This window comes from Primulina eburnea, chromosome 12 (assembly GCF_022965805.1).
Source record: "Primulina eburnea isolate SZY01 chromosome 12, ASM2296580v1, whole genome shotgun sequence".
Classification (NCBI taxonomy): Eukaryota; Viridiplantae; Streptophyta; class Magnoliopsida; order Lamiales; family Gesneriaceae; genus Primulina; species Primulina eburnea.
Window position 1 is genome coordinate 11,523,402 of NC_133112.1, and position 10,634 is coordinate 11,534,035.

Genomic DNA, 10,634 nt, shown 5'->3' on the forward strand with positions numbered 1-10,634 from the left:
TTTGAGTAATAACATTGTGAAACGTACACTACTTTTAATTCTTAAAATCCTACTAAAGTTTTTTTTTTTAACATAAAATTAGAAATTCATATTTAAAATACTCAACATTTTCAAAATTCAAAAATTAATTTAACATCTAAATATTTAAAGTGCACAAAAATCCCTAACTTGTTAATTAGCAAAACTCCTACATCAACCATTAACATGATCAACACTAACTTCAAAATAAAGCATAAATATATCTAAATAATTCATTAATGAAATCTTTATTTCAAAGCTTCAACCATCAAGGTAATGTGAAAAATAATGTCCCTCGGGAGTGTACTGCCGGACTCGATCCACTCAAGCGTCAGCGCCTCCCTCAATCTCATCCTCACCTGCAACATTCAAACCTAATGAGCCTAACAACTCAGCACATTCTAAATAAGAGTAACAAATAATACATATACAAGCACATGCATTAAAAATCATATTATTATACATAATAACCTAGCATAAATTTTGTAAGCATCATAAATCGTTAAATCATAAAGCTTTCCATTATTTATCGTTATGGGTAAAGTTTGATAATTGAAAGTTACTAGCTATATCAAGTGGTCGACTGATCAGTCTTAGCTCATCATTGCAGGGTACGGGCACTAGGCACCGACATAAAATGAAAATACGATCATAAAATATCGCGTCAATTCACATCCTTCAAAATATTTTTGTCACATATCATTTCACATCCTTCAAAATATTTTTTTTTATTTTTAATCATAAAATATCGCATCCGGTTTTGACACATATTGACTCGAAACTTATCGAAATTTCCCCAAATTCGAACCAAAGTTAATAAAACCTAAATAAACCATATTCAACCCAAATAAAGCCAAACAAGACCAATGCACAAGCCTAGGAAGCTACTGAATTTTTCAGCACTTATATTTCAAAACCCTAGCTTGACTAACCTTGCACTCTTCGGCCCTAGCCCTTAACCAACCCAACCTGAAACATCTACAGCTTAAAATACTACTTAATGTTTTTTTTTTTTTTAAAAAAATTAGATTCGAACTTTAAAATCTTGCATGCATGCACCTGCTGAAAATATGTCTTTAACAAAATAATCATGATCGAATAACGAATAAAATACTGCAGTGTAAAATTTGTCCATTCGGCCTTCTACCATGCATGAACAAAATAACATGAGAAAATTCATGAAAAAAAAAATCATAACATAATAATGTATAAAAATGATCATGACTACTCAAGCTCATAAAAACGTGATGTACGGAAAAGTGTGGTCCTCGGGTCGTGTGCGCACATCCATCCCTGCTTACTTAGAGTTCAACAACTCCAGTCTCCTCCTCAAAATGCTCACCTACATCATACACGCCTAGTGAGTCTAAAGACTCAATACATCTGTACCGTTAATGGCAAATATACACTACAACAAAAACGCCATACGACAACGGATAAAATCCGTTGTCGTAGGCCATTTTCGACTGTTGTAACTGAGGGTATTGTTGAAAGTGTCTTCAACGACAACGGTTTTAAACCGTTGTCTTTTCTACCTACGACAACGGTTTTGCAACGGTGTTAAACCGTTGTAATTTCTACCAACGACAACGGTTTTGCAAGGGTTTTAAACCGTTGTCTTTTATACCAACAACAAGGGTTTTGCAATGGGTTTAAACCGTTGTATTTTATACCAACGACAACAGTTTCACAACAGTTTTAAACCTTTGTTATTTAACACTATTGACAATAGTTTTGCAACGGTTTTAATCCGTTGTCATAATATATGTACGACAACAGTTTCGACACTTTTTAGACCTTTGTTTTTTATAACAACGACAACAGTTTTGCAACGCCTAAAAACCGTTGTCTTATCTATCAAAGACAACGGTTTTGCATCTGTAGTCTTTAATAATTATTTTTATTAGGTAAAAATTTTGTATTAAATTTCTTTTAATTTACAATCTATTTAATAATAATTAAACCAAAAATAACAACAGAAAACAAAATATTTACCACGTTAAATCCATGACTATGTTATGTTCAAAATCCATCATCCAAAATATGCCAACGATAAACAAAAAATTTACAAATTTGAATTTAGTATTGCAATTGACCGTGATCCATGTTCGTCATCAACGTGGCAATGTGGTAGCTAGTAGAGTCCCACAATATAAAGTCTTTCCAAACAAAAAATACGGATATACTGCAATCTTTTGTCATCATCAGCCTCGATCTCCTCAAACCTCATCAACATTTATGCATCAAAACCTTCCATTTCATCCCTGGCATATAATCCACACATAGAAAGCCCATTAAAAACCCATGTAAGAGATGAGATTGCAAGCGAAACTGGCACTGGATACGCAGCTAACACAAATGGTGCATAGAGACAAAATAAAGTCATAACTAATATATACTGAGGAAAATAGAAATTTCGGCATGACCTCCCCATAAATAAGACATCCCAAAAATTTCCATCCAACACAAACAACATTTATATACTCGAAAGTAAGTCATAACATCAATTCACAAACGAATAACATTTATATTCACGTGATAACAATACGTCAGATTTACAATATACACAAAGTACCTAAAGAAATTAAATAAGTCTCCAAATGTTAATCTTTAATAAATCACATGACATTTCAAGCAACTGGCCTTGTATGGATATTAATGTGGATTCCGACCTATGCTTACCCACTACCTAAAAAAGAATCGATATAAATATTGATAACAGGCCACAAACATACATTTAACTATTCTAGGATGATCAATATCTTTAAATGGTATTCATTTATTATTTCCGGAGTATAGATGAGCAATACATGCCCTTGAAATAAATTTATAAGTGAAACGATGCACACATATTATCTAGACAACGGGTTTAGCCTACACAAGTTCAAACTCACCGAATGTAGAACCTACAAGGCAAGGTACTGCATAATCTAGAATTGCAATGTTGAGGAATCTTCGTAATCAAAACAATCATGTAGCTGAACTTGATTCATTGAGAAGTTTATGAGTTATTGAAATTTAGTCCAGTGACAGAACGATTGGGGGAAAGGGCTAAGAGCAGAAACCCATCCATACTTTGCATTACTATACCATGCATTATTGAAGAAAATAGAAAAATGATTGATTTGGTTCATTGTAACACAAAGCACTTCATCAACACTTTGCATACATATTCGTAAATATAGTCTTGTATGCATTCCGCCCACTCGAATCGCACTTCATCAATCTCTTCCTTGGAATACTCAGTTTTCATGAACTGTGAAAAAACACAATGTCAATATTAGTAAAAAAACAATCAATAGACATTGAAAAATGAGAAATACACAATTATTTGTGAATATTGAGAATATGTCGAATATTACAATTGAAGATATCGAGTTCTTCTCACTGGTAGCATTTTTTTCAATCATTTCTCTCATAAATCTCATAACATAAAAACCACATTGTTTCGAATCTGGTTGTCGTGGACCCTAATTTTTTTTTAAAAAATTGTTAGTGATTGATACACAAATTGAAAAAAACGTTAATTAATGACAAGTACACATGCATACCTTTACTACTTCCCATATAGCTTGTTTTTTTCCCTTTCCTCTCCTTATTTGAATTAAAAAAACTTACACTCCTGCATACATCATTAACAGTCAACATATGAGTGTTTTATTCACTGAATTAAATTTGATATAAAAAAAAAATATTAACTTACATATCCACCACATATTTCCAGTCATCGTAACGGTTTCGATGACCAAGTGAATCCAGCAAATAAACCATCTCCTTGTAAGGATCGATGACGGTAAGAATCCAATGGTAACTATGCACAGAACACATAGTCAGTGCATACAATTCAATAAAATGTCAAGAAAACAAATTAAATTTGATATTGTAATTTTGACTCACCCAACATTATGCGGCACTAAAAATAGTTGATTTGTTGATGCAACACTTAGTCTTTCTGCCAAAACACTTGCTCTTTCGTTCAAGTGTTCGATTTTTGCGTTTCTGTCAAGTTTGGATACATATGGCATGTATGGGATCGTGTGTGGATTGACAAATCTGAACTTGTCAGTCTTGTTGTCTTCTTTCATCTTTTTATACAGATGCCTACAATTTCCAACAGAAAATGTGAATATGATAAATTAATTAAGTTTATACAGCTTAAGTGGTCAACAAACAAAAGAAGAAGACTTACCACATGTACACAACTATACAGTTGGCAGATATTGGATCCAAACTGTAGAAAGGAATGATGTCTTCAAGGTGCAGAAATAGTTCGTAACTCTCGTCAAACAAATCATGATCAAAAGACAGTGATAAATTTTGTTCATCGGTTAGAGCACGTTTACAATAACAGTACAGAAGATGCAAAGATCTTGGCACACTTGAAGACAAACCAATCTTATTTCTGTGGTACACAATTTTCTTCTTTTGAGGCTTCTAAATATTGCAAATGTACACATGTTAGATGCAATATTGAATTTTTTATGATACTTTAAATTTAAATATAAATTGACATTTACCTCATCTTGAATTACTACGAATTGTGCTGGCCAAGCTACATGGGCCCCAACAGCATCACCAACAGTAGCACATTCGTGAGGAATCGGAAATGGCAAATGTGCTAATTCGTCCACAGCACTATCAATGGCAACGTGCATGCAAGGAATGGGTGATGGAACACCATGAAATAATTTCTCATCCGCATTGACGTGGATAATTGTGCCGTAGGCAACTGTATTCGTCCTACAGTCCAATGTCAATGCAACCGCCTTCCCCTAGAAGACAAATAATCATGTTATAAATTGATACAAATCATAGTCATGGACAATTGCAATAATCAGATACCTGCAGAAACTCAGCATTGCTCAAAGTTTTGATGTCATCATCATGCGAATTTGCATAGTTTGAAACACTCTTCTTGTTTTTATCGTGACTCATGGGATTCAACTTTACTGAGCAACTACCTTTTTCTTCAATGTCAAAGTTGCTTGCAGCCTTTTTGAACATTTCTTCAAGGAGCTGTATGCGTGCATCTTGATCTGATATGCGTGCATTTTGTTCTACGATGCGTGCATCTTGTTCTGAGATTAATATCTTCGCCTCCATCAACTCCTTTGTCTGATTAAGAAGTATATGTTCATCACCAAAAGGACTCTTCCATACTCTACCAATATTAAAGTAGATGCTTGGAGTGATATGACCTCCAACACCTCTCACACGACCAGAATGTTCATATGAATCCAGTGCTTTCGTAAGTATATCATTTTTTCCCTCTTCATATTGCAACGTACCCTCGATTTTTTGTTGCACATAACCATCCTGTCATGCACAAAAGAACAAGATAATTACTAAAAACAGTTATAATGAAATAAATAATTCATTTTCATGTATTGTTTGCTTACAATCTTTTCTATTGCCGATTTCAACTCATCGCCTTCATATTCACCCTTCCTATTGACCCGTCCTTTCTTCCACATAATTGCTCGATTTATATCATCATCGTCACATAACTCAGCTGCCTACAAACAATATGCACGGTATCAACAAATTTAAAAATCACATAGCATGGACTTAGTAAAATTTCCGAGATTAACTCAGTTTCTCAAACTTACTATTTCGTCGGCGAAACGTGCATATCCTTTGCGAGACATACGATGGGGGTATATGTTTTGCTTTCTTCTATTCTTTTGTTCATCACGCAATTTCTAGTTAATTGAAAATTGCCCACATATATCATATGTCAATAGAAATAATTTGTTCTGGTCTACTAATTTGAAAATCTCAAATTTAGAATCTTACCATGAAGTCATCAGACAAGCGACTGATTACAAATGAACTCCAATCATCTCGTGCAATACCAAACCCAGTAGGTGGTTCTTTCAAATCCTCAGTGTTATCCCGCTTGCTAAGAATGAACTTTTGAGTGAGTAAAGCTTTAAACTGTCGCCACTTGTTATTTGCAGAGTTCAAACATCCCTTCTTCCAGCTTTGATCAACATTGTACGTCAGCTGTAGAAGTCATATTAACCCATAACATTAAACATATCATAACCATATGAAAAATAATTAAAATAGCCAAAACATTATAACTTACATTAACCGATTCCCATATTAAATCTTTGACATCATTTGGAACCATTTTCCAAGTCTGATAGCTTATCTTTACCTTTTCTCGAACAAGAACTTCAATATAACTTTTCATCTCACCTGCAAATTCCCCAACTGGCTGTCCCAATTTATTGAACCTTACATCCTTTTTGATTCCATGAACCCTTTGCCTAACAAGCCTATCCAAACGTGTACGACCTCTAGATGATTTTGTTGTTTCCGTCTCTGTAGATTCCAAAACTGTTTTGCCCCCACAACTATTGTCATTGGCAGAATATGCAGTATTCTGTTTACGCTTCTCATTATTTGACATCCTGCAAGCATTTACAATTTGTTAGGCAATCAAAAAAATACATTATGCACTGCATGTCACAAGAAAATAAGTACGCAGTTCTTTATTTTTGTTTGTACATGAAAAAGTAATATGCAGAACAGAAAAGGAATGAAACCTTTTATGCTGGTTCAAGTCATTTAGCATTGCACTTAATTATTGTCAACCCAATACCCATCACAATCTTCACGAATGAATGGCGGTTCATTTTCATCTATTCCATCAACATCCATTGATACAAACCCTCGTGTAAAACATTGATAGTGGGATACATCATTCTCCAATTCATCACCATTCATGTATTGAATATACTCTCTTGTGGGACTTGCAAGTACAACATGCCATGCAGGATCTTGAGGATCTTCAATGTAAAACACCTGCTTTGCTTGACTGCCCAAGATAAAAGAGTCGGACTTGAATCCAATTCTCTTCAGGTTTACCAACGTGAAACCAAGATCATCAACTTTAACACCGTTAATATTCTCAACCCAATTACATTTAAACATTGGAATTTGAAACATTTGGTAATCAAGTTCTCATATTTCTTGAATAACTCCATAAAAAATCATGTCTGACACAACTGGATTTTTATTGCACTAGCGACTTGCATTGTTGTTGCCACTAAGCTTACTCCGGAATTTTGCACAACTCGTACATCATCTCGCTCTTTTGTATGATAAGTGACCCCATCAATCAAATAACTAGAGTACTTTAACACTTGTTTGCTAGGTCCGCGCGCTACCCACTTCAATCTTTCTGAAATTTCACGAGTGGAATTGCCAACTGCACTTGCAACCTATATTTCACAAAGTGCTAAAATTTAACCCTAAGTTTTAAAAAAACTCCATGATACCGATATTTAGACAACTTACAGTATCACGTAACCAGTTAATAAAGGTTCGGTTATGCTCATCTTGTAACCACCTTTTGGACTTTGCTTTATGGGGAAATTTTGCATCCAAAAATGTCATGTGTTCCCTGATGAAATGATTAAGGATAAGTTAACCAATTGAATGTAAAAGAATAGCAAAAAAGTATTACTAAGTCAAAGAAATTACTCGATATAAGGCTCAACGTCAACATCATTTTCCAGTAGATAACGATGTGCTTGATTCAACTCATCGTCACTAGTGTAGTGCATTACTGAACCAGACAGAGGCTTAGTGAGTTGTACTCTCCGATGCATTGATAGGATACCAATTGTATCTACACTAGACATGTAGTCCGAGCAAAATTCCACAGCCTCTTCAGCAATATAACGTTCGGCTATACACCCTTCAGGCCGATTGCGATTTTTCACATAGCCTTTCAATATCTTCATGAATCTTTCAAATGGATACATATGCCTAAACCAAACCAGTCCACACAATTTTATCTCGCGTACAAGATGAACGGTCAAATGAATCATTATATCAAAAAAAGATGGGGGGAAATATTTCTCCAGTAATATTTTACAGTATGTATAGGGGGCCTTTCAGCTCATGTAAGAAGAAGACATGCGATATATGTATAAGGTTGTTTCCTTCGACCTTTGTCATGGTAGAGATATTTTTTTCTGCTGTAACATTCCGCATTGGACTTCACTATTGAAACCCCCACGAGAAATGAAAATGAAGCATGCTCACCATTACAGTAAACCCGCAAGAATGGAAACAAAATCAATCAAAAAATAATAAAGGAAAACGAAAAGAAAACAATAATTACACAGGAAAATGAATACCCGTAAAAATAAGCATCAGAAGCCGAAAAGCATAACGACGTACCTTGTTGGAGATGTGGAGGGATTGGAGATAGATTAAAGAGAAGAAGATTTGAGTGTGAGTTTTGATTTACTTGTGTATTTGTGAAATCACTTGTTCCTCGTCGGCTAGGGATTTTGGAAGGGGGAAGAGAGAGACGTAGCGCGGGAATATACTCCTCTTTTTATCTCCCTTTTATTGCAAGTGTGTATTATAACACTACAATTTATTTGAAAAAAATTCTAAGACAACGGTTTTTATAAACCGTTGTTGTAGGCCAACAAAAAACAAGCTAATAGACAACGGTTTTTAAAAACCGTTGTCGTAGGCAAAAAAAACACGCAAATAGACAACGGTTTTTAAAAATCGTTGTCGTAGACAAAAAAAACACGCAAATAGACAACGGTTTTTAAAAACCGTTGTCGTAGACAAAAAAACACGCAAATAGACAACGGTTTTTAAACACCGTTGTCGTATAAAAAAAAAGCTAATAGAAAATGGTTTCTAAAATCCGTTGTTGTAGACATATCTTTGACAACAGTTTTTAAGAAAATGTTGTCTATGTGCAGGTTTTTTGAGCCTACGACAACGGGTTTTCTTAAAACCGTTTTAAAAGACAAAGAACAGAACAATGACAAAATTTAAATTTAGCGACGAATTATAAAACCGTCGCTACATAAAATCGGCGACAGTTTACAAAACCGTCGCTAGGTTTGAATCGGCGACGGGATTTTCTAAAACCGTCGCCGATTTAAAAGTAGCGACGGGTTATAATTCGTCGCTACGTTAAATCGGCGACAGTTTACAAAACCGTCGCTAGTTTTGAATCGGCGACAGATTTTTCTAAAACCGTCGCCGATTTAAAATTAGCGACGATTTATAATTTGTCGCTACATTAAACTTTGTGACGGTTTTACTAAACCCGTCGCTAATAGCGACGGTTTTTTGTTTAAACTGTCGCTATTTTTAACAACGGCTCTCTAAAACCGTTGTAATTTCTCCGAAAAAAAACGCTAATCCACAACAGTTCACGAAAACCGTTGTCTTTTCCCAAAAAAAAAAACGCTAATCCACAACGGTTCAAAAAAACCGTTGTCGTTTCTCCAAAGAAACACGCTAATAGACAACGGTTCACGAAAACCGTTGTCTTTTGTCCTCAAAAACACGCTAAAAGACAACGGTTTTTGTCCTCAAAAACACGCTAAAAGACAACAGTTTAACCGTTGTCGTTTGCTGCTTTTTAACAACGGTTTTCACTAAAACCGTTGTTAAAAAGCAAAAGACAACGGTTTTTTTAAAAAACCGTTGTCTTTTGAGTGTGGTTGAATGCATATTTTGTTGTAGTGATATATACATAACATGCAACAATGAAAAGTATTGTAATAAAATACATTTCATGAACTTAAAAGCATAAACGTAAACATACCATGAGAAATCATATCGTCTCAAAACAACTAGTAATACCATCATATACTTATACTTTTACTTTAGTTGAATTCATTTCTTTAGTTGTTTCGTATCAGCTATATCCTATCAGCTCTATTTCGTATCAGCTTTATTTGATGGATCTATCTACGTATAACAGTGGTTCCCCGCGGCTGTCGGACCTCAGCGATAGTATTACCCATCTACTAGGCTTAGGCCTCATCATCAGCGTTTACATATATCGACAGTCACAACCAAATCTCATCCTTCAAAAAACATCACCATTTTCATCACTTAACAAAAATCATGCATATACGTAATTTTTCCTTCAAACCAAGCATGCAACGTATTTTCATAATTTCATAAAAATCATATACGTGATACACAACATTTAAAAACAGGGCAAATTTGTGCTCAAGGCGTTTTTAGGACAAAAATCTCGACTCAGGTGAAAAAATGACCATTTTCCCCTAGAAAACAAAATGACTGTTTTACCACTGGACCTCTAAAATTCGACCCAAAACTTACCAAACTCCTTAAATCATCCCAAAACATATTTAAAATTATTTATGAGACGTAAACTCAAGCCGTTACAAAACTTAAATGATTCGTTTTAAAACTTAGACCGGAGTCCCGAACCCGAATCAACCCGAAACTTAATCAAATTTTTCCGAACTTTTACCCTACCTTAAACACACCTCAACAACCTTAAATCATCTAGACCAGCCCACTAAACCCTTCGAACTCAAAGCTTCAAGCTGCTGAAATTTGTACACATTACATTTTCGAAAACCCTAAATCGCCAAACATGAAAATTATCGGCCCTAGGATCTACTGGTTCGGACCAGCCTTGAACCAACCCTTCCTAGCCCATCTGAGGACCCTACTGGACTGACCTAACCTAATCAAAACCTCAAATATGCAGCAACCTGACAACAGCCGAGAACATCCCAAAACCCTCACCTGCGGCACCACTCGACTTAATGTCCCCAAACGAATCTTAAGCCACGACCATC

The 10,634-nt window shown here is 35.0% G+C and overlaps 1 protein-coding gene across 2 annotated transcripts; it reads right to left on the reverse strand.

The window, feature by feature from the left end:
* Positions 1 to 3,163: 3,163 nt before the first annotated feature.
* Positions 3,164 to 6,612, reverse strand: LOC140807511 (uncharacterized). 2 transcript variants are annotated; one of them, XM_073164380.1, is made up of 12 exons: positions 6,110 to 6,612; positions 5,815 to 6,024; positions 5,628 to 5,720; positions 5,418 to 5,534; positions 4,861 to 5,334; positions 4,536 to 4,790; positions 4,208 to 4,449; positions 3,916 to 4,119; positions 3,722 to 3,829; positions 3,570 to 3,640; positions 3,381 to 3,488; positions 3,164 to 3,274 (listed from the first exon to the last, which is right to left on the reverse strand). In XM_073164380.1, the coding sequence occupies exons 1-11, from the start codon at positions 6,434 to 6,436 to the stop codon at positions 3,421 to 3,423; spliced, it is 2,169 nt and encodes a 722-aa protein (XP_073020481.1). In that variant the 5' UTR covers positions 6,437 to 6,612; the 3' UTR covers positions 3,164 to 3,274; positions 3,381 to 3,420. The 2 variants fall into 2 exon arrangements, with proteins under 2 accessions (XP_073020481.1, XP_073020480.1); XM_073164379.1 differs by having other exon boundaries at positions 4,208 to 4,452; positions 6,110 to 6,611.
* Positions 6,613 to 10,634: the final 4,022 nt, after the last annotated feature.

What these genes read in the sequence shown, in the direction of transcription:
- LOC140807511 (XM_073164379.1), bottom strand. Translation starts at nt 6,436, where the DNA reads ATGTCAAATAATGAGAAGCGTAAACAGAATACTGCATATTCTGCCAAT. An exon ending in TCGTAGTAATTCAAGATGAG is followed by an intron (nt 4,453 to 4,535) that starts GTAAATGTCAAT and finishes TGCAATATTTAG; the next exon opens with AAGCCTCAAAAGAAGAAAAT. An exon ending in CTATATGGGAAGTAGTAAAG is followed by an intron (nt 3,489 to 3,569) that starts GTATGCATGTGT and finishes AAAAAAAATTAG; the next exon opens with GGTCCACGACAACCAGATTC.